This window comes from Balaenoptera musculus, chromosome 2 (genome assembly GCF_009873245.2).
Source record: "Balaenoptera musculus isolate JJ_BM4_2016_0621 chromosome 2, mBalMus1.pri.v3, whole genome shotgun sequence".
In the NCBI taxonomy this organism is placed as follows: Eukaryota; Metazoa; Chordata; class Mammalia; order Artiodactyla; family Balaenopteridae; genus Balaenoptera; species Balaenoptera musculus.
Window position 1 is genome coordinate 66804201 of NC_045786.1, and position 23601 is coordinate 66827801.

Consider the following 23601-nt stretch of genomic DNA (forward strand, 5'->3'; position numbering starts at 1 on the left):
TAATGAAAGTACACTGATGTCAGTAATGTACTCTCTGCAGTGGATGTATGTGAAAAAACTAGAACCCGTGTGTGTGTATGTCTGTTTTCTAAAAATAAGCATGTCACATTCTCAGGAGAGTTAGCCAATCTATTATTACTAGTGCTAGACCTTTCAGCAGACAATCCTACTCTGCCTTTCAAGGTACTGATGAGCCCTGCTCTAAATTCTCAGGGCACAAAGACTCTCAAATAAGTTAATGAGAAGTCAATGGGAAATTGACTTTTCCTACTCTGTGCTCGTCTGAATGCAACGCTCTGTTAATCATGCCATCCTTCTTGTTCTCTTTCCTCCTACCCTAAATTAAAACTATTGGCGGAAACCCATACAGATATTTCACAGTTTTCATTACGACGAAAAAATATCCTGGTTAAAGCTGAGGTCTATCAAAAACCTACAACCTAACCATTGGCTGAGATTAGAGTCTCACTGAAAAGCAAGGGCCCTGATTCCATCATTTCCACCATAATACCACTTTGCATTTGTATAGAACTTTTAACTTTTCAAAGGGCTTTCACATCTATTATCCCATTTGGTCATCACAATGACCCTGTGCAGTAGAAAGGACAAGTATCATTATCCACAATTGACAGATGAGGCAACTACAGCACAGAAAGGTTAAGTGTTTTGCCTAAGGCCAGGAAGCCAGAGGAGTGCAGCGGTCTCCTTACTTCCAGTCCAATGCTCTTTTCGCCAGACCACTAGAGAAGGTTTCGTACACAGACTGCAAACTCAGAAAAAATAAAATAAAATGAATAAGAGAAAATAAAATAAAAATAAGAGAAAAGAATGAATCAGGGCTCAGGGAAGCTATGTCTCTTCATTGTCATTGAATTATTCAAGCTTAGCATTAAAGTTTTAGAAATGTATCCTTTTTTCCTGTTTATCTACTTCTGTCCTGAGACAAATGTTAATGCAAATTTTCACTGAAATTTGAAACACAAAAGAAAAGTCATTTCGGGATATATTCAAATCACTTAGATTCAGTAAGTAACCCTGTAGTTCATTTTGGGGTGGGGTGGTTAGTGCATAAAATAACTGAGAGTACATCTTAAATCATGTATCCATATTAAGCCTGCAGCTACATTATAACTATAGTCTGTTTGTAAGGGTGAAAGAGATCTCCAGTTGAAAGTAGATTTTGAAAAATTTTTTAGAGCCCAGGGGTTCGTTTTTAATGAGCCGTTACTTTAAGTACTGCATAAAAAATACAGGAAATTGATAGTCCATTTAGTCTGCACCATACCTAATGCAAAAGTCATTAAGATGCATTATTCTTAATGTTCATGATATGATCAGTAAGTGTCTTTTGAAAAGAATGCCCTTAACTTTCACGTAAGGAAATCTTTAAAAATCTTATATATTATATAGAAAAATGTTATAGCAACTGTGATTTACTTTTATATCTTCACTATGCCAAGAAACAGCATCCTCAATTACATTAACATTTTAAAAATAGTCCTCATTTGTAATATACTTACATATGACAGCATTGCCTTCATTTCTTCATCACTTCTCACTGTAATTCGATCACCATCTTCATCTTCATCTGTTTAAAAAGCAATATAATACAAGTGATAAGATTTGCATTTTTTAATGTACAAAAACCATGTTATCTGGGAACATAATACAACTGGTTTGTACACTTGATACCCAAATTCTCAACACCATATTTTGTGGATGTTAAGGTTACTGGTTCGTGGTTTTGTTTTTCTGTTTAGAATACAACCAGAATCTCAATAAAGAACTAAAAGTTTTAGGAACAGCTGAAAATTAAAATATTGCTCGGGTCATTCAAGACATGTACCTAAGTTAAAGTAAATATAGGGACTTCCCTGGCGGTCCAGTGGTTAAGACTCCATGCTTCCACTGCAGGGGGCAAAGGTTCAATCCCTGGTAGGGAAAGTAAAATCCCTCATGCTGTGCGTGTGGCCAAATAAATAAATAAATAGAAATTTAAAAAATAAAGTCAATATAACTGGAGTATGACTGAACAGGTTTGGTTTGGAGAACTTTAAAATCCGAAGAAAGGCCAGTTTTATTTAACTATTAGTACTTTTTCCTTTCCCACACGGCACCCCATCCCTCTTTTCTCCATTCTTCCTCTCTCCCAAGCAATCTGTCATAATAGTATAATAAAAATGGCTGACATTTACTGAACACTACTGTACACAAGGCACTGTGATTTATGCTCCATACCCCCTTAAAAGCCTCACAATGATTCTATGATGTGGACAATATGACTTGATTACTATCATTCCCTTTTTACAGAACTGAGAGCCTAGTATAAGGTTAACTTGCAAAGCAACTCTAATAAAGTTCTCCTCATAACCCACTTGATCTTGTAGCTCTCTTTCTATTTCTGAACTGTTTCAATTGTACTGGGTACTCTCTGACCACAGTAAGCTTCAAATGGTGGTTCGTGCTATTGTTGAATAATTTAATGGTCTTAAAACTAGAGGATACAGACTTCCCTGGTGGCGCAGTGGTTAAGAATCCGCCTGCCAACGCAGGGGTCACGGGTTCAATCCCTGGTCCGGGAAGATCCCACATGCCGCAAAGCAACTAAGCCCGTGCGCCACAACTACTGAGCCTGCGCTCTAGAGCCCGTGAGCCACAACTATTGAGCCTGCGCTGTAGAGCCTGTGAGCCACAACTACTGAAGCCCGCACGCCTAGAGCCCGTGCTCCGCAACAAGAGAAGCCACCTCAAGGAGAAGCCCACACACCGCAACGAAGAGTAGCCCCCGCTCACTGCAACTAGAGAAAGCCCGTGGGCAGCAACGAAGACCCAACGCAACCAAAAATAAATAAATTAATTAATTAAATAAATTTCTTAAAAAAAAAACAAAACTAGAGGATCATAAGACTTCACAAAACACTTAACCAGAATGGATATATTTCAGTAAGTGGATCACCGAAGCAGCCACATCTAGAAACAATGTACTTACTTCATTGATCCTTCTCTTATTTAAAATAGTTTTGAAATATGTCTTCAAAACTGTTTTAATAACCTGAAGATAAACCAAGTGAAAATATCAGATCTCATTTTTAGCCCAAAATGGAACTGCCCATCTGATTACTCGCTCATCTATACTATCTGCCAGGCAGGACCCAGAATGACTTTCGGCTATTTCTAAATATTTACTTAGCTACTTCATCCTTCTAAAGATTAAGATCTGTCAACAGGATAACAGCATATGTGGCAGACTTTAAATGTACAGTTGAAAGAAAAATGCTAAGAACATGTTGAGCAATGCCAGCATTGCTGGAAGGCGTACACAGCCTCCCAGGGGGACAACTTGGAAGGGGCAGGTCCTCTCTCATTTGGATGCCTCAGCTCTGGTGCACTTGTTAAACTGAGTTATTATTTTTTTGGTCACTCTTGGGCATCTAATTGCTGATTTGGTCAGATGCAGAGAACCTGATCCCAGGCCTGGGGAACAAGACAAATCTCTCACCATAAAGAGAATAAGCTAGCATGACACGCTCTGGGGACTCTTACTGAGAACACTGGGGGAGTTCAGTTCAGCACCTGGATCTTAGCCCACCACACCTCAGCAGGCCCTCCCTCCTGTCCAGCCGCAGTTCTTAAGGTATCCCCGTTTGGTGACCACACCATGGGAACCCTAGAAGGGAGCTTGTATTCTCCCTAATTAGCCTATTTCAGAGCAAAATGCTACCTTCTTTTTCTCTCCCACAGCCAATAGCAATCTGACATCATGAGGGAAAGCAGCACTTGAGCCTGTCCAGCTCAGTGACCAAGCCAACAGCTCTCACTGGGGTTTTCTCTCCAAAGTAATTGTTCCTGGATCCTAGATACAGGTTCACTCCTGCAGTTTCCCAACTCTCTGAATATCTGCATAGCTAGGAGCTGTCACAGTCACCACTGGTATTATCTACCAAGAGCTGCCTATTTTCAGTATAAAAGGCACACAATGGTCACTATCAGTAACAAAGAAGGCACATTCCTAGGGAGGTTACATATATAAATAAAGGACTACAGAGAGATCTAGCATTTTCCTTCTCTCTTTTTTTTTTTTTTTATAGCTACAGACTATATAGAGCCAAATTGGGAGAGAAATGCCATTCTAATTTTGGAAACAGAGGGAGTTTCTATAGAGGTTCCAGAAACTAGTATTTTCAAGGTTAAGTCAAAAAGCTGTCACACAAATGCAGGAAACAAAGGGGAAAAACAGACATTGTATAAAGGAATATAATGTTACATATTACCACACATGAAAGCACTTTACATTTTTTGTTTTAAAACCAAGTCAAATCTCAGTTTGGATGTGTACTAAAATGATTTGTTCTATGAAGTCCTGAACTTGATAAAATTTCCAGTCTGAACAAAGTAGCTTTTTGTAAATCTCATTTCTACACTAGAGCTAGCTACAGAGATGGTGGCTACAAAGGGACAGATTATATTCGAATTTCAACATACACAAGATCTCAATAAGGTATTGTTCACATGGAATGAAGAAGTGCTTGGAGTTCAATAAAACAGGTGAAAAACCTTTTTATAATCTGTAAAGAGAAGGCACAGATTCCAGAAAAAAATCGTTTAAATCACATCTCTCTAAATCAGTAACAAGAACAACAACAACAAAAAGAATCCTCTAAGCTCTCAAAGTCAGGGCTTGAACCTTTAAGGCTACTTAAAACTAAAGATTCTCAAATTCTAAAATTCTATGAAATCTCTGAGGGATTATTTCAGTTACCTGAAATAATCTGGTAACTGTGAGGGAAGTCAGTTAGCAGACTAATCTCTTATGTAGCAGTTCCATAGAAAGCAGCTATGAAACACTAAAGGGCACTTTGCTTTAAGTGGACAGAAAACTGAGGACAAAAGGCCAGAATAGCTTTTGATGCAAACCTAAAGTGCTGGAGCTGTCCCATAAGGAGACAAGGTAAGTTGAAAGAGGCACTCTAATAAAGCCTGAGGATAAAATCAGGTTTATATGACACAGTGATTAATAGTTTTATGGATTAATAAGAGCCTCCATTTTATGTAGGTACTGCTCTCCTTTACAGATTGCTCTTTAGAGGACTCTGCTTCATTCTTTAATATCTGTAATTAGTAGTTTTAATGAAGACTCCTCGTTCTTGTCAGAAAGGAGACTGAGTTGGAAAAGTAATTACACATAAGAGAAGACTAATGATTCTGGCCCAGAGGCAAAATCCAAGCTATCAGATGCCCTCATGGCAACCCAAGAGCAAACCATTGGCCTTGACATTTAAAATGAGAATACACATCTCTCTAAACACAAGGAAGTCCAAGGAAGACATACAAATGGCCAACAGGTACAAGAAAAGGTGCTCCACATCTCTAATCATCAGGAAAATGCAAATGAAAACCACAATGAGGTACCACCTCACACCTGTTACATAGCTATCATCAAGAAGACAAGAGAGAAAAAGTGTTGGTGAGGATGTGGAGAAATGAAAATCTTTGTGTGCAGTAGGTGGGAATGTAAACTGATACAATCACCAAGGAAAACAGTATGTGATTCCTCAAAAAATTAAAACTACAACTACCATGTGATCCAGCAATCGTACTTCTAAGTCTATATCCAAAGGAATTGAAATCAGAATCTCACAGAGATATCTACACTCCAATATTCATTGCATCATTATTCACAATAGCCAAGATATGTAAACAACTCAAGTGTCCATCAATGATGAATAGATAAAGAAGATGTGTACACACACTCACCCAGGCACACACACACACCCACACACACACACCAAGGAATATTATTCAGCCATGAAAAAGATGGAATCCTTCCATTTGTGACAACACGGATGAACCTTGAGGGCATTATGCTAAGTGAAAAAAAGTTAGAGAAAGACAAATACTGTATGATAGCACTTATATGTGGAATCTAAAAAACCCAAACTCAGGGTTACCAGGGGCTGGAGGGTGGGGAAATGGGGAGATATTTGTCAAAGGGTATAAACTTCCAGTTACAAGATTAACAAAGTCTGGGGATCTAATGTACAGCATGGTGATTATAGCTAATAATACTGTATTACATACTTGAACGTTGCTAATAGATCTTGAATGTTCTCACCACAAAAAAGAAATGGTAATTATGCATCAGGATGGATATGTTAGCTAACACTATGGTGGTAATCATTTTGCAATATGTAATGATCAAATCAATGCGCTATACACCCTAAACTTATACAACGTTATGTGTCAATTATATCTCAGTAAAGCTGGAAAAAAAATTTAATAGACAATGAATTGAGAGGAATGAGAAGTTAGTGAAGGGTAAGAAAGTAGAAATACATACCAAGCAATTTAGTATGACAATAACTTAAAATACTTTTCTGAATAAAAAGTTGGATATACACAGCCAGCCCATCTAGCAAAGACCCTGGCTGGGCCTATCAAACCAGATTAGCTATAAAAAGTACACTAACTGGAAACATAAATCATAAAAAACTTACTAAAATGGCACAAAGAGTTTCAAAGGTATAAATATGTTGAAGAACACTAGAAAGCCATGGCATGAAGTAGAGAGAAGCAGAAAAAAATAATTTGAACTCTTTTTGTCTTACACATGGAGGTTCTTTGCCCTCTGACCAAAAAAGCATGACTAGATATGACCAAGAAGGCAGAGGAGGGGGAGCACTCTGATACACTGGTTCACAATGAGAATTCCAGGCTTCTCCAGTTGCCTGGAGCATAGTAATATGATTTTCCAGCACATTAGGGAAGCAAAAGTAGAATCAGAAAGTCTATGTACTGGCTGGATTTTGTTAATGTCACTTAAAATGGAGGCAAAAATCCTAGCAAGATACCAAATAGAGTGCAGCAGATGGTAAACAAATATTATGAAGCAATCTTCACAAAATCTGCAGTGTGTCACAAATATACAAAATGGCAGAGTTTGGGAAAAGACAATCATAACAGGCCATATGTTGTTAGCGATTTTATTTCAAGCAACGTGCAATCCAGAAGAGAAACCAAGAGGAGGAACATAAAGGTCCGAGAGCGGAGACGCAGCCTCAGGTAAGGGGCGGTCAGAATGGCAAGCAGAGTGCCTACTGAGTAAACAGCAAAAAAAATCAGACTCTGGGGAGCGCTCAGCCAAACGGCACCCAGTGCAGCGGCAGGGCTCAAGTGGGCTTTCGAGAAAAACAATTTAGCTTCTACCAAGGGCAACAGAACGTTAAGGCAATACTGTACTTTATATGTCATTTGTCATATTACTTCAGTGCCAGGTAAGAAGAGTCAATTAGAACTACAGCAAAGGCATTTTTCTAAGGCAAGAGGAAAGAAATGAAAACATAACTGTAGAGGTTAAAAAGGCATCAATAGGAAATTACCAGAAAAGCTGTCAAATTTAGAACACTTCTCAGGTGTGGAATCTAAGATCTGGTCAGGACCAGAGGCCATAGTTTCTAAGGCTAAATCTTCATATCCATGAATTTTAATTTAGCTCCATGCCTCCCACCTCCTGATTCCTTCTTTACTTCTTTGCTTCCTTTTTCTTTCCAAAAAATATTCAAGTGCCCACTATGTAGCAATGTTCTGGACACTGGGGTAATAACAGTGGAAAAAGGAAAACCCCTGTCCTCATGGAGTTTACACTCTACTTGAGAGAGACTGAAGGGTATGAGGGAGTGAATCATACAGATATCTGGGGAAAGAATGTTCCAGGCAGAGGGAACAGCTCATGCTAAGGCCCTGTGGCAGAAGAATACCTGGCATGCTTGAGAGACTGAAAGAAAGCCAGAGTAGCTGCAACAGATTGAGAATAAGATGGGGGAGAGAGACGAGTTCAGAGAAGTAATGGTGGGGCAGAGTTGGGGGAAGATGAGGAAGGGCAGGGCCTTGTAGGATATGTTAAGGACTTGGCTATCACTCCTGAGTGAGAAGGAAACCACTGGAGGGTCTTGACTGTAGTGATCTCACTTAACTTCTAAAAGGATCTCTTTGGCTGCTGTGTGGATAAGAGGCTATATGGAGGCAAAACAGAAACAAGGAGACGAGTTACAGGACCACTGTCCTAGTCTAGGTAAGAGATGATGGTGACCTAAACCAAATTGAGGTTTTGAGCAGTCATCACATGCTGGATATATTTGCTTGTCCTTATTACTTCATTCCTTCAACCATCCATGCATTCCAGAAACACAAATTGAGAGTCTACTATGTGCCAGGTACTATGCTGGGTTTCTAGCAATTCAAAAATGAGCAGCATTATCTACTGCCCTCAAGGAACTAGCCTGGTGCTTGGGTAAAGGACTTAAACTTCTTAATTCTCAGGTAAAACAGCCAGACTACTAACACCTACTACTACTAATAATAACTCATAAGACTACAAATACCTACTACTAATAATAATAACTACTCTCACGAGACTAAAAAAGATTAGGACTTTTTGCATCGATGATATTTCAAAACAAAATTTCAATAAATTAAAGCTCTCTTCAAATATTCTCAAATTCTAAGGATACACAATTAACTCTTACATGTTAATTTTTAGACTCAGTGTACATCTATTGTGAATTACAATTTTTCATTAACCTACCCAGTTTTTCTTATAAGCAACCAGTTATCTTTTACATATGCTATACTGTAAGAAAATAAAACTTCATTTTTCCCAGAATTTTTCCAGAAATTCATAAAACTGAAAAGGAATCTATTCAATGAAAAGTGAGTATAAAATGGTCACGGTTAAAGAAAAACAAATAAAATAAAGATTTATCCTATAGTCGCATTTTCTGAACCAAAACTCAGACACATGGTTTGACCAGTGTGAAGATCCTTACGAGGGCTACAGATCAGAATATGTGACGTCAGAGTATCACGGAAAAGTAGGCCCATATGGTATTTATAGGTATAAGTCAGTGTTTGTCTACATAGACTTAAAACATATCTTTCACATCAACAGTAAGATTTTACTTTCCAGCAACACCAGCCCAACAGTAATTTTACAGCAGTAACTTGTCTAGAGAAAATCCAGGGAGAGGTACACATGTAACAGATATGCACAGGAAACTCATTAGTGGGCACAGTTGATTTCCATCACCTCACATGTTGGTGTACTCATTAATCTGTTAATGAAATTGTGAAAATCAGCAGGGATCTTTGGGCCTATATGAATGTCAAGCTCCTACAGCATACGTAGGGCCCACACATGCAAACATTCAAGATTTTTTATGGTTATGGAATTTAGCTTCATCTCAGAAGTGTTCTCACATCTGGGAAAAGACAAATTATTCAATAACCAGTATGGAATCAACTGTCTATCTGCTTGAAAAATAAAGCTGGATCACCACCTGACTCCTCCTTTCACCAAAATAAACTGAAAGATGGTACCCAAAAAAAAAAAAAATCTTCTGCCTTTGCAATAAAAACACATGCTGTTTTACAAAAAAAAAAAAAATCCACACAAAAACACATACAAGCATACATTTTTATAAATGTGTGTGTATATTTAACCCCATTAAAGTAGGAAGAAAAAAGAATTTGAATTAATGTTTTTTCAACATCCTGGAATGTAGACCTTTCTAAGCATGGCATAAATCCAGAAGTCACAAAATATGACAAATCGGTTCTTGTAAAAACTTTAAACTTCTCTATGGAAAAAAAGAGGAAAAAAGGACCAAAACAAGCTTAAAGGAAAGCAATAAACTAAACAAAAATATTTATAACATCTAAGACAAAGGGGAATTTTCTTAATATTGGAAAGCTCTTAAATCAATCAGAAAAAGACAAATAACCTAATAGAAAAATGGGCAAAGGTGATAAATAGTTCACAGAAATTAAATACAAATGACCAAAATATAAATGAAAAGATGCTCAAGCTCATTTATAATTGAAGAAATACAAAATAAAAATAAAACAATAATACAATAATCTTTTTCACATATCAAATTGACATCAACTAAAAAGTTTATTGGACTCAAGAGCTGGTGAGGGTAGAGAGAAATGGGCATTCTCAAAAATTGCTGGTGGGAGTGCAAATTGGCTCCACCTTCTAAAGAACAACATGGAAATATCTATCAAAACGTAAAATACGGGTACTCTTTGTTTCAGTAGTTCCAAATCCTAGGAATTTATCCTACAAATACATTTCTACAAAGTGGAAAGCCATAAGAGACAATGCTGTTGACTGCAGCATTTTTTCTAATACTACTAAAAAACTGGTAACATCTTAAATTTAAAACTGGTCCATCAACAGGTTAAATTAAGTCATACCCATAAAATTAAGTATAATGTAATTATCTAAAAGAATGAAGTTGACTTGTACACACTGATGTTAGAAAGAGGCCCAACACATACTACTAAGTGGGGGCAGGGGAAACTAGTTGCAATCCAGTATATATTATATATGAGAAGATTTCTGGAAGGATACAGAAGAAACTGTTAACTAGGGAATTGGGGAGATGGGGACTTTTACTTGTTGCTTTATTTCGATACTGCTTGAATTTTTTTTAAAGATCATCTATACCTTCTTAATTAAAGAAAAAAAAATCAGACACTATTTATTGAAAGGTAGTACTTTCATTTGTGCTCTTATTGTTAAGGGAGAAAGGACCTAAAAGTGGTTAAAAAAAAAAACGAGGTTTAGGGCCATCAGTCCAAGAGGTAAGTTTGGCACACATGGGACTACCTCCCCTCATTCACTCCTAAATCCACTTGGAAACACCATCCCTGGGATAGAAATCAGAAAGAATATAACCACTATAGACCCTCTGCCCCCTTGGGACATAGGGCCCAGTCAAGTGTGGGAATTTGAATTTGGAGCCTGAATTGTCCACCACCAACCAATTACATCCCACGCCTGCGCAACTGCAAAAATAATCGAAAAAAAGCAAATTACTTACTAAGCTTTAGGTTACATGCATTTTACAGTTCTCTTTTGAATATGGACATATATAACATTCCATCTTATTCAACAAGGGTATTCCTACAAGGCACAAAGTACACTCGTCCCTCAATATCCACAGGGTATTGGTTCCAGGACCACTCCCCCCGACCCAGAGGATACCAAAATCTGTGGATGATCAAGTCCCTTATATAAAATGGCATTGTACAGTTTGCCCTCTGTATCCACAGGTTCCGCATCCACGAATTGGGCAGGTGTGGAATCCAAAGATACAAAGGGCCAACTGTACTAAGAAGAAAGCAAGAGTGAAATAAAACATGGTTTCTGTCACCAAGTCATTCAATATCTGGCACACAACCAACCGGAAGGGAGGCCCAATAGGTTATGTGCTCTAGTATAGTGCCCAGAGAGATTAACCACACCTGCGGGGATCGGAGGCTTCACCGAAGAGATGGCATTTCTTAGAACTGAATTATCAGTAAAAGAACCTAACCTTTCCCCTCTCTTCCACTTACTCAACTCTTTTACTCTATGTAAAACAGGTAAATTTGACACTGTCCTTTCTCTCGTTGCTTAATTCATATCACTAAATATAACACCTCTTTTGTATAAGTTAGTGTTGGGTATACTTTGCAGTATTAAATATATTACTATAAATATCTTAAAGTTTTATTTATTCAGGAGTTGTTCCATCATACCATAAACAACTGAAAGAGCTCAAAAATTTCAACAAATTAGCTTATAAACTACATCTTTCCAACTATTTCTTATACATAGATTTCATTTATTAGCGAAGATCCTTGGTACAGAAAATAAGGTCGCCCTAGAACAATCACAAAAAAAGCCAGCCTAGGATTTTAATTCTATAATGGAAAGTACACAATAATCTAAGCACAAAAAAACAAAGAACTATCATTATTTTGTCTCTGTGTATTTTTCTTCTTATTCTTTTCACCTAAAACTGATCCAGATGCAGATGGGTATAGAGCTTCTGCCCTTGTTGGGGGAAAAGAAGGAAAGTGATCTCTAAGAAGTTAAACCTAGAAATTTAAACATTTTTTCTGTTAGTGTTAAGTGTACTTTTCGTGTTAAATATATTACCATAAGTATTTCTTTGATCAAAGTTTTATTTATTCAAGAGTTGTTCCATCACACCCATAAACCATACTTAACACCCTTCACAGGCTTTCAACACACTTGGTTATAAAGAGTGCAAGTTTTATAGTCAAACAGAACTGCATTTGAATATGGGTTCCACCACTTCCTAGCTGATCACTTTCAACAATCTTTTCATGTCTCTGAGTTTCAATTTCCTCACAAATATAATTTTCCTACCTCACAGAGTTGTTGCAAAGATTAGCAACAATCCAGGTAAACCATCTAGTACACTGCCTAGCACAGAGCAGGCCATCAATAAATGATAGCTAAAATAATCAGCATTACCACTATGAACCCTAACTCTGAAAGCCAGTAAGGCACAGGTACATCGAGCCACTTGGAGGGACCCAGAAAGCAAGAAGTAGAAAGAACAAGGTAAGTTTCTTTTTTGCCACATTTAAAAACAATCAGAACATACAATATCAAGAATTCTGACAACTCTCAGAACAAGTCTCAACAGTGGTTGAGAATACACACATGAGAAGTTCCACTTTACCACTTACTAGCTGTGAGACTTGAACAAGTTGCCTACAGGAGATGTCCTTTCCTCAACTAGAACAGAGCTAATAACTGTCCTTCAAAGTACTTCATGGGGATCTTGTGAAGGTTAAATTAAATGAGATAAACCACAGAATGCTCTTAACAAGCATCTGGCAACAGTAAGTACCCCAAATGTTAACTACCAGACTGTCTGTGAAATCCCTGGCACCCCCAAGGAGTTACTCCAAGGAGTCTGAAGAGCTTGCAACACTAATATGTATTTCAGATATACATACTATTTTTCAGTAGTATATGGAGTCCAGTGTGGTTAATACAATACGAATTATTTTAAGAGTTCTCAAGTAGCTTTTAAAACCATGAAATGATTGTTGAAAAACATTCAATAGAGAAAGATATAAAGTAAAAAATTGTGCTCATTCGGCCAACTCTTCCCCCACTCCAACCCCAAGTCTACTTTCCAGGGGAAACCACTGGAAAGCACTGCAGTGGGCACCTCTTCAGACCTTCATCTCTCAATATATACATGAAGTTGGGAGGAGGAGGAGGGATTAAATATTTTACAAAATGAGATCATACCATACATATTTTATTTATTCAACAGTATATCATGAATATACTTCTATGTCAATGCTTAAAATTCTCATTCTTTTTAGCCACTGCTTAATGCTTCAGACTATGGATAAATAATTTATTAATCCATTATTCTAGGCATTTAGCTTACCTCTAAATTTTTTGCTATTAAAAATAATTCCAGGGACTTCCCTCTTGGTCCAGTGGTAAAGAATCCGCCTTCCAATGCAGGGGACGCAGGTTCAATCCCTGGTCAGGGAACTAAGATCCCACATGCCACAGGGCAACTAAGCCACAACTACTGAGCCCACCCTCCTCAACTAAAGAGCCCGCGTGCCGCAAACTACAGAACTCACGTGCTCTGAAGCCCACGCACCACAACTAGAGAAAACCCACATGCCACAATGAAAAGCCCACGCGCTGCAACAAAAGATCCCGCATGCCGCAGTGAAGATCCTGCGTGCCTCAACTAAGACCCCACGCAGTCAAAAATAAATAAATTTTAAAAATAATAATAATAATAATAATAATAATAATAATAATAATAATAATAACTCCAGGGGGTTCCCTGGTGGCCTAGTGGTTAGGATTCGGCGCTTTCACTGCCATGGCCCGGGTTCAATCCCTGGTCGGGGAACTGCAATCCCGCAAGCTGTGCGGCGCAGACAAAATTAAAAAAAAAAAAAAAAAAAAAATTCCACAAGGAACACTTTGTTTGAAGGGCATTCAACACATGTGTAGGTATTTCTGTTGGACAGCTTCCTAAAAGTGGATCTGCTGAGTCAAAGGTTTTGAACATTTTATATTTTGGTAAGTATTGCCAAATTGTCCCCCAAGAGAACATAAATAAAAGAGAGGACAATTGTACTCTCTGTAGTTAACCATCTCCTTAAAAAACAAGAACAAAAAGGAAAAAATCATGTGGAGAAAATGTACATCTTTGTACATGGAAAAGCAGACCACATCTTTGAGAAAAGATGGGACCACAGTTACAGATCCTTACTTTATCCTTCTTAACACCAGAGCCCCTGTGCTGACTAAACTCTCATCTCAACATTACTCAGCCCGTGACCTCCCTCTGGCTTATGTCAAAACCACTTTTCTAGTACACCCTGCCCCCACCCCAGTCCCCAAGCCAATTGTTTTGGGGGGGTGGGAAGGACTCAAGACCTGAAGCGTTGCTACCATCATCTAACAGCCGTGCCAAGCCCCAATAAAACAGAATTACTCCATGCAACGTTCACTTAAATGTTCTACTCTGTTGCTGTTTTAAAGCAGCAAAGGATTAAAATCTTTTAATCAATAATCACTGGCCTACAGGTAGTTTACACGTTTCATTTTGTCCCACAATATTATCACAGTGAGGAGCAAGAGCAGATAAAGGTCATGTTGGTAATTAAAGCTATAGTACAGAAATATGCACACCCAGGATATGATTAAATAAGAAAATATTACTTGGTTCAGTATCATCATTAAACTTGCATTAATTTATAAATATTTAAATGTACCATATGATGATCATAAATAATCTGTTTTTGTCAGTTTCTAAAGTAACGCAACCCATAAACCCTTTGAAAAATTACGGCAGAAAGAAACAGTCAAGAAAGTATACAAACCAGACTTACATTCAAATGCTGTGGTTGTTGCTTCAGGCAGAACCTGGCCTATCACATCCTAAACAAAGAAAGAATAAAGGAACACAATTAGCCATCTTCTTTATTGCTAACATGTGGCAAATCCTAGAGGAAACAGGAGAACCTGGAAAAGATTTTTGAAATGTTGGCATAAACTATAAAAACATTAGCTCATAATCACACTTAGCCCAGCAATCTAAGTGCAGAGTTTAAATCTCTATTCTGGAGCTAAAATCTCTATACTGGGGGAGGGGATCATTTAAAAAATCCTTTCCACTCTGTACTAATAACATAATTTTTTACTCTCGATTCAACAGCATAGACAATTACACTGTTGTGCGTTTATAAAAAAAAAAATAAGTTTCTTCTATGGGAGGCTATAGAAGGAATGTACTGTTAGTAGAAAAAGAGGTTTGGGGAGTCAAGACTGGCCTGGGTTTGAAGCTCAGCTCTGCACTAAACAAGCTGTGTGACTAGCAACAAATTACTCAACCTCTCTGAGCCTCAATTTGATTATCCTCCAATGTGGGTCTAGTAATGCTTACAGAGGTAATGTAAAAGGTATTAAATAATGTAATAAACATGAACATGAACTGGCCTAACACACTGTAGACCTTCAACAAATATAGCTCTGGATATATGACTACCAACACCTTTCCTTGCATTCATACTGGGAAGAGTTCAAAAAACAAGTTTCCATGATGATGATGTAAATCTACAATACTACAATACATTTAACACAAACAATTCTTATCAACCTTTACTCTTGAGCAACTAAAAAACATATTTAATGACACCAAAATAAAGTTAATCTAGCCTACAAAAGAAAAAGTGTATATAACCTGATATCAATGTTTAAATGAATCTATAAAGTTGAAAACACTTAAAAAATAGTCTACAGAGACTGCTTATTTAAAGAGGTACAGAACACCTTCAAGAAATAGTTATGGGAAAAGTGACCCTCCATTATGTCCAGTCCAACCCAAACGGTCTGCAAACCTCATTGTTCTCCGGGAGCTCTGCCACAACGTCCCTCCTGGGCTGTGCCACAAACAGCACCAGGCAGCCAGCTGACAAAGCCACTTGCAGTATTTCTCAGCAGGGAGCCCACAGCCCTTCCAAGCAGGGCACTTAGCAGGGTGGCGGCTGCAACTTCCTTCTAAAGGCAGTTCTTTAGAAGCTTTTGCTGCAGTGGCAATTTGCATAATAGCCTTGTTTCTACTGTGTGTGTGTGTGTGTGTGTGTGTGTGTGTGTGTGTGTGTGTTTTAAATAAATCTGTGCATATAAAATTGATCAAAGGGAACTATCTTAGGCAGCCCTCACTCACTAGAGCCAAAAGAGATTATTTTTTTCTTCTTACTCTAGTCTTAGCAAATGAAACAACTTTCTGTTGAAGTATTTGTAAAAGATTTTAGTGTTGAAAAAAATCCTTTCTACATACTTGTAGGTAAAAAGTATTTATTGACAGCTAAATGAAAACGGTTGAGCGAGTATAGAGTACACAAGCAGCCAGTGTAAAGCCTGAGAGTGTGGACAGGAGCCAAACTGCTAGGGTTGGACCTTGGCTCTGCCGTTCAGTCACTGAGTGACTGAACTCCTCTGTGCCTCCGTTTCCTTCTGTGTAAAAATGAGATCATAACTGTACCTATCTTGTAGGACTAGTGAGTTAATATTTATAAAGTGCTTACAAGAGTGTCTAACACATGGTAAGTGCAAGTATTAGTGTCTGTTAAATAAATAAAACAAGTCACTGATGACTGGAACATTACAAATCTTACCTCATAACGAAACCCTAAATTTCAGCACCTGACAATCAGTGGAGGATGGTCTTTGGTTCACTTACTTCATCCTTCCACAGCATTTACTGAGGACTAGCCAGTATTGGTTTAAAAAGGGTCGGGGGGGGGGGGACCCTCCACTGCCCCAACCCTCCAAGTCTAGGTTATCACTGCTTACTTCCAGACAACCAATCTTGAGATGTGAACCCTACAGTATTAGCAAACTAATTCAAGATCCTTCCTACTTATGAATAGCAGAACCTATCAAACAGCAAACTTCTAACAACCATCTGAAAACCCTGCTGAGAAGCAATGGCCTCCTTTGCCCATCAACATAAACAAGGAGCCACACAAACTTTACAACTAATGCGGGGGGGGGGGGGGAAGAGAAAGAAAAAGCAAACCTGCTTGAGAGAATCATGAGAATCACGTGAACACAACTGACCATCTTGTTCTGTTAAAGCAAATAAAGTGGGGCTATAATAATGACAAAGAGGTAAAAATCACTATCTCCTGGTCTTTTCTAAGCAGGCACATTTAATTTTATGTGTATTTTCCAGTTGTATTTTAAGTGACTTATTTCAAAATGACCCTGTCTTATTCTCAACATTTTACTCAACCTAAAGAAAGTTTCAAAAGAGCACATAAGTTCACCTATCTTGTTGGTGATCATTTCTTGATCCTTTTCTTCTCCTTCCTTTCAATAAATCAGTCAAACAAATAGCAAACCAAAAATATAAATGAGCATCTATAACATGCCAGGAGGATAAAGATTACAAAACTGTAGGCTACAGAAGAATAAAACTTGCTCCTTGACTTTAGGAAGATTATAATCTGTCACAAAGATAGAGACAAACCTAAAAGACTAACAAATCAGAGCACTTATAGTATGATAAAAGAGCCAAACAAAAGACATAAATTAGCAAACGGTAGGTGCTAACTCAGAAGGCAGGAAAAATCACAGTCTCAGTTAAGATAGAAGAAACTTCACAGATGAGGGGAAATCTGGGCTGGAACTTGGGAGAGAGCATTCAAACAGCAAGAGGAAAGGGGGAACATTCAGATCTCCTGCACAATTTTCCCCAAACTGGGGAGTGGATTGCCAAGGAAGAGGAGAAACACAGAAAGCTGAAAAACAGATAACCCACATGCCTCTGCCTATGAGGACCAGCTGGGCCTACTTCACAATGCACCAGTCCCTAACTATTCAGACGAAGCACAAAGGCCCCAGAGAGGCCCAGTGACTTGCCCACGGAGTCCCAGCCATTTGATGGAGCTGTGAATGGAGCCCTCAACTACTGACTGTGAGTCCAAAACACCCTCAGCTCCAGTTGACTCAGTGACTACAAATTGCTTCCGGCTTCCGTGTCTGGCTCTGCCACAAACCAGCTGTGTGGCTTTAGCATTTTCCCCATTTGGGGTTCATGCTTCCTCATTTGAAAACTGAAGTGAGGAGAGATATCAGATGAAAGGGAACATTCCAGGTTTCATCTGGCTTTAAATTTTAAGGTTCCAAGCCAAAGATGCTGACGTGACTGTTGGTTTTTTGCCTATTTCTCAATGAAGAGATAAGGTAAACCTGGAAAAGAGATCTAAGGAGTCCTCCAGGATTTGAGCTTGCAGTTCCAAGAACTTGATATACAGCACCCATTGTCACGAGCCCTTCATGAGGCCTTCCCAACATAACACGCTCCACCTGGGCGTACCTGAGCAAGCACGTGGCACACGGCACTCTGAGCTCTCAATGGTGGGACCGTTTGTGCAAAGTTTATTTTTAGGCCAGTCATCCTTGAGCCAACGTACAACTGAGAGATGCCCAGGCCCTATCCCTTCTGCTGCAATAACAACAACACTTAGAGAGCACTTACTATGCTCCAGATTGTTGTAAGTACTTTACACATACCAACTCCACTAGTCCTCAGAACTCTGTGAGGTAGGCACTACTTTTATTCCAACCCTATTTTTGCCTTTTTACAGATGAAGAAACTGAGATACAGAAGACACTTGCCCAAGTGAGTCTGGTAAGGCTGACAATGTAAACGCAGTCAGCCTGGCTCCAGTTTGTGTTTTTAACACTGTACCATTCTACTTAAAATAATACCTTCTGTTGTCTCAAATGAGTAAAGTGAAAGAAAGCTCTTGTCTTTCTCATCAGAGACACAATCTCACTTAATCTTTACAAGTCTTTGAGGCAGGTATCATTATCCCTAATTTACAAATAAAGAAACTGAGGCTCGGAGAGGTAGAGTGACGTGCCTAGTTAGTGGGATAGTTTACAATTAAACACGAATTTCTTGATTCAAAACCTAGTGTGCTGTCCACAAAACCATAACGGTGTGCATCCTCTTTGAAGCTCCCTCATTAAACAAATATTTCAGGGTCCTATGAAGCATCAGAAACAGAGAGGAAACAGAGGTGTCCGTCTCCTCCAGAAGTTTACCATCTCGTGGAGGAGACAGACAAAATTAGCACAAAACCCATATACTTTGCCAAAACAAAGTTGTGGAAACACAGAGGAGGGGCATGTGACCAAGACCAATGCAGAGGAAAAGTGAAGCTGGGCTTTGAAGGACAGGTGGGAGTTGGTGAGCTGAAGAAAGAGGCCCAGTGAAGCAAGCCTGGGCACCTGGGAGAACTCACGGTTAATTCTATATATCTGGAAGACAGGATGCTCGTGGGGGTGTAATGAGAGATGAAGCTGGTGCCAGGCAGGTACAAGCCAAGCAAGATGGGCCCAGAGGGGCTTCCCTGGTGGTGCACTGGTTAAGAATCCGTCTGCCAATGCAGGGGACACGGGTTCGAGCCCTGGTCCGGGAAGATCCCACATGCCACGGAGCAACTAAGCCTGTGCACCACAACTACTGAGCTGAGCCTGCGCTCTAGAGCCCGCGAGCCACAACTACTGAAGCTTGCACACCTAGACCCCGTGCTCCGCCACAAGAGAAGCCACCACAATGAGAAGCCCGCGCATCACAACGAAGTGTAGCCCCTACTCGCAGCAACTAGAGAAAGCCCACGTGCAGCAACAAAGATCCAACTCAGCCAAAAATAAATAAATAAATAAATTTATTTAAAATATATATATATATATGGGCCCAGAGGACCACGCCAAGGAGTTTGGGCCTTACCATGAAGGGAGATCCATGTGCATGTGAGCGTGTGGAGAACTCTGGATGCAAAGAGAAGGATGGCATATGTGTACAAGATCAGAGGCTGCTGGTTTACTCCAGCCTCTGCACTCCTTGCACAGACAACTGAAGATCTGTATGCTTTAGGTGGTCAGTAACATCCAGAAGTCAAAATGAAGGTACACAGATCAAATTTTGATTGAGTAACCTATGACAATCAAAAACCACATCCCAGATCTTCCTCTTCCCCCAAACCTCCACCCAGCCCCATCTTATCCTGCAGGTAAGTTCCACTATAGATCTGGTGCTTGCAACATGCTCCTTGGTATGTCAGCTCTGCCTTTGATAGCGCACTTATTCAAAATATAAAATGGGCACGATGTACTCTATCTCACATGAATACTAAAAGCTGAGAAGTAGTACTACAGCATGTGGAAATAAATACCAAGTAAAGTAAGGAAATCTGAGTTCTGGCACTGACTCTCCCACTCACAAGCAACATGGCTTTGGAAAAGCCATTTCACCTCACTGCTCCTCGGTAACTATCTGCAAAAAAGATCAGAGGGCTCAACAGGCCACCTCCAAGGTTATCCTCTGCTCTAACATTCCATGATTTTATTTGAAATATATTTTGAATATTTATTATGAAAGTAAGACTACGTCATTGACTCTAAGATGCACATTTTCCCCTCTATTTTAACATCTCTGAAATTGGGTTTTGTACATGTGTGGCATGTCACCGTTTAACAGGTCGCCATTTTTTTTCTTTCTTAGCGGTACATAAAAATAATATCTTAAAACTTATGACGTCTTAGGCTTGCTGAAACATGATTGGTTAGAGTTGCCTTGTTTCCCTTTCCCACTAGTTACCAAGTTTAGAGAACTCAGTAGAAAGACAGGCTGGAATCTGGCCAGGGACATTCCAAAAAATCCTTGAGAAAAACTCTCTTCTAGATTCAGCTTTTTGTATCCCAGTTGGTTGCTTCTGTGTGTGTGTCCCAGTCCAGGCTGTGAGTTCCTTGAGGGCAGGGGTCCAATCTGATTCATCTCTACTTCCCCAGGGACCTGCACACTTGTCAGATTTCAGTCTATACAATTAATCAATGCTTGTGGTGGAAGAAATAAAACTGCCCCCATACGAGGCCAGCAATGGCCACTAGCTCAGGCCACCAGGGTAAGATGTGGTGATCAAGGTGCTGACTGCCCTACAAATCCCTGCGCCCCCCTCGCTAGGGACACTGAGATTAGCACTCACCAGCACATCCCTGAAGAGAAGCTGCGGCCCAGAGTGCACTGTCCAGTCCACGGCTCCACTATTTGGAATCTTGATGCGAATCACCAGCACCTGGTTCTCCATGGCATGGAAGGGGCCAAGGGCCAGCCACAGCATTACAGGTTAAAGGGGCTCACATCCTGGTAGGGGGGAACCCCCTGGCTCCTGGTTAGGCGGGGGCTCGAAGAGGCGACAAGGGGACTGAGGGTCAGAGGACAGAGGGGGAGGGGGAGTGAAGAGAGGAGGTGGTCCGGAAGCAGCCCGCAGGCTCGGAGCCAGGCCCAGGCTGTATGGGGTTGAGGGATGTCTCCCTGTGAGCGTGGACGGGGCCAAGGGGCAGGAGCCAGTAGGAACTAGCGGAGTTCAGAAGGTTCTGGAGTTGGAAAACAGAGCAAACGGCATCTTGCAGTTCTCTGCCGTCTGTGTGGGTGTGAGGGGACAGCACAGAGAAGACGCCGGTTTAGAGAGATACGGCGGCAGGTGTCCACTCCTCCTTAAAGGAGCGGAGGGTCCCCGACTTGAGGGGACTCAGTCCGGGGCTGTTAGGAAGGAGCCCCAGGGCCGCCGGACCACAAGAAAGCCGAGAGGGCTCTCCGCGGGAGGGTCGGGGGCGAGTCCTCTGCCCCACCCCGAGCCAGAGTGCACGGCGCGCGCGACTCAGCCCCGGCAACCCGAGGCCGCGCGTCCCGGCGGCGGCAGCGGCAGGAGGGGGAAGGCGGCGGTAGGAGGGGGAAGACGGCGGCGAGGGCACTGTTACTCCGGAACCAAAACGCGCGGCGCCGGAACCCCGGGAGCCGGCGAGGGGACCCGCCTCCCGCGGCGCCATGTTGGAAGAGGGCAGCTCCTGGCCGGCCCCGCCCCCGCTCGCCGGCGGGCAGGACCCGAAGAGCAAGGGCTTGGCGTCGGGGACGGAGTGAGAGGACCGACTGGACTATTCAGTCGTGAGACCCCCACCTCCCCTGTCGCGAAGTGACCACACATGGCGACCGGGTGACAGCCCTTTCTTTTCCCGACCCTCATTAAACTCAGCGAGGTGAAAACATTTAACAAAAGAAGGAGGAAACTGAACTAGAGCAGGGGTCCGCCAAAAGCCGATTGATGGCTTAAAATGCGTACTGTTTCCCTGTTCAGAAGACTAGAAAAATAGAACTGCCCCTCTCTTTTATTCCTACTTTATCAGGCCCTGTACCTAAATATTCGTGGAGGTTTGTGCATCAAATGATCAAGAGCAAGGTTGTCTTTTTTTCATTTTTCCAAGTCACAGATCCGGAGGATCATCTTTCTCCCAAATGAGCAAAGCGAGTGTGGATTTTTCAGTAAGGTCCTTTACCCCCATGGTTACCTTAAAATAGCAAACAGCGCACTATTCAAAAGCAACAGTAAAGAAACTCAGTGAAGAGTTTAACTGCCTGGGTACAGTTGCAGTAGTGGCATCATCTTTTCTTATTAAACCTTTGAAAAAAAAATATTCTAGACAGTCCATAAATTTTCAACTAGATAGCAATGTTTACGCAGTGATATCACAGGGAGTAGCAATAACCCTTGGTTATTTTAAATGCCTTGTTAACCTCAGATTTTTAAATGCATAATTTTGTTCATCTATGATGCCTATACAGAAGTTTGTTTACAAATTGCAACGCGTAGTTTCGTCCTTTATCTCTAAGAAAAGTCCACATATCGCTTTACTTTGAGGGGCTGAATTTTGTATAAATTCGGTGGGAGAGGAGTGTCATCCCCCTCTATAACAGTCAAATAGTTGATGAATGCGAGAGAAAAAATAATTTAAATACTGGTCAGTTTTGGTATAATATCAATTTTTTACTGCATATTTTCTCTATCTGCATTCCTTTTTTTTTGTAATAGTATTTGTTTTATTTAGTTATTTATTTATTATTTATTTATTTATGGCTGCGTGGGTCTTCATTGCTGCGCCCAGGCTTTCTCTAGTGCCGCTCGTTGGGGTGTGCGGGCTTCTGCTCCGCGGCATGTAGGATCTTCCCCGACCAGGGCTCAAACCTGTGTCCCTGCATTGGCAGGTGGATTCTTAACCACTGCACCACCAGGGAAGTCCCTACATTCCTTTTATATTTAATTTGAAAGTCCATTGTAGAAGATAAATTATCTCTTTTCAGTTATTGTAAATGAATAGCTTAGGTAGAAATTCATTTAGTCAGATCCTCCAGGTAGTCAAAGAATTGCCCTTTTCCACCTGCACTTCAGTCTTGTGAAAAACAAACAATTTGTTCAAGGTCCCCATGCACTTTTTATTGAAAGTTCATTTCCTATTATTTGAGAAAATAGACCACAAAGCCAGAGATTTTCTATGAACTCATGATTTGTTAAAATGGTTTTTATTGATAGTACTATGGGCAAAACCAACTCAATTTGTACTTTCAGTTCTTTTGGATATATACCCACAAGTAGAATTGCTGGATCATATGATAATTCTATTTTTAATTTTTTGAGGAGCTGCCATGTTGCACAATGGCTGCACCATTTTACATTCCCACCAGTAGCCCAAGAGTTCCAGTTTCTCTACATCTTCACCAACACTTGTTATTTTCTACATTTTTGTTAGAAGCCATATTCTCATGGGTATGAGGTGATATCTCAAAGTGGTTTAGATTTGCATTTCCCTAGTGATTAGTGATGTTCATCTTTTCATATACTTGT

The 23601-nt window shown here is 40.2% G+C and overlaps 1 protein-coding gene across 4 annotated transcripts in view; it reads right to left on the reverse strand.

The window, feature by feature from the left end:
- The window catches only part of MAP2K5 (mitogen-activated protein kinase kinase 5), a 266747-nt gene extending 245096 nt beyond the window's left edge, over positions 1–21651 (reverse strand). For all 4 annotated transcript variants that reach the window (XM_036843580.1, XM_036843578.1, XM_036843577.1 and 1 more), the window contains exons 1-3: positions 20911–21651; positions 14740–14788; positions 1521–1588 (exon numbers count right to left, since the gene is read on the reverse strand). In XM_036843580.1, coding sequence (XP_036699475.1) covers positions 1521–1588; positions 14740–14788; positions 20911–21045 — 252 coding nt within the window. In that variant the 5' untranslated portion in view covers positions 21046–21651. The remainder of the gene's footprint in view (positions 1–1520; positions 1589–14739; positions 14789–20910) is intronic.
- Positions 21652–23601: the final 1950 nt, after the last annotated feature.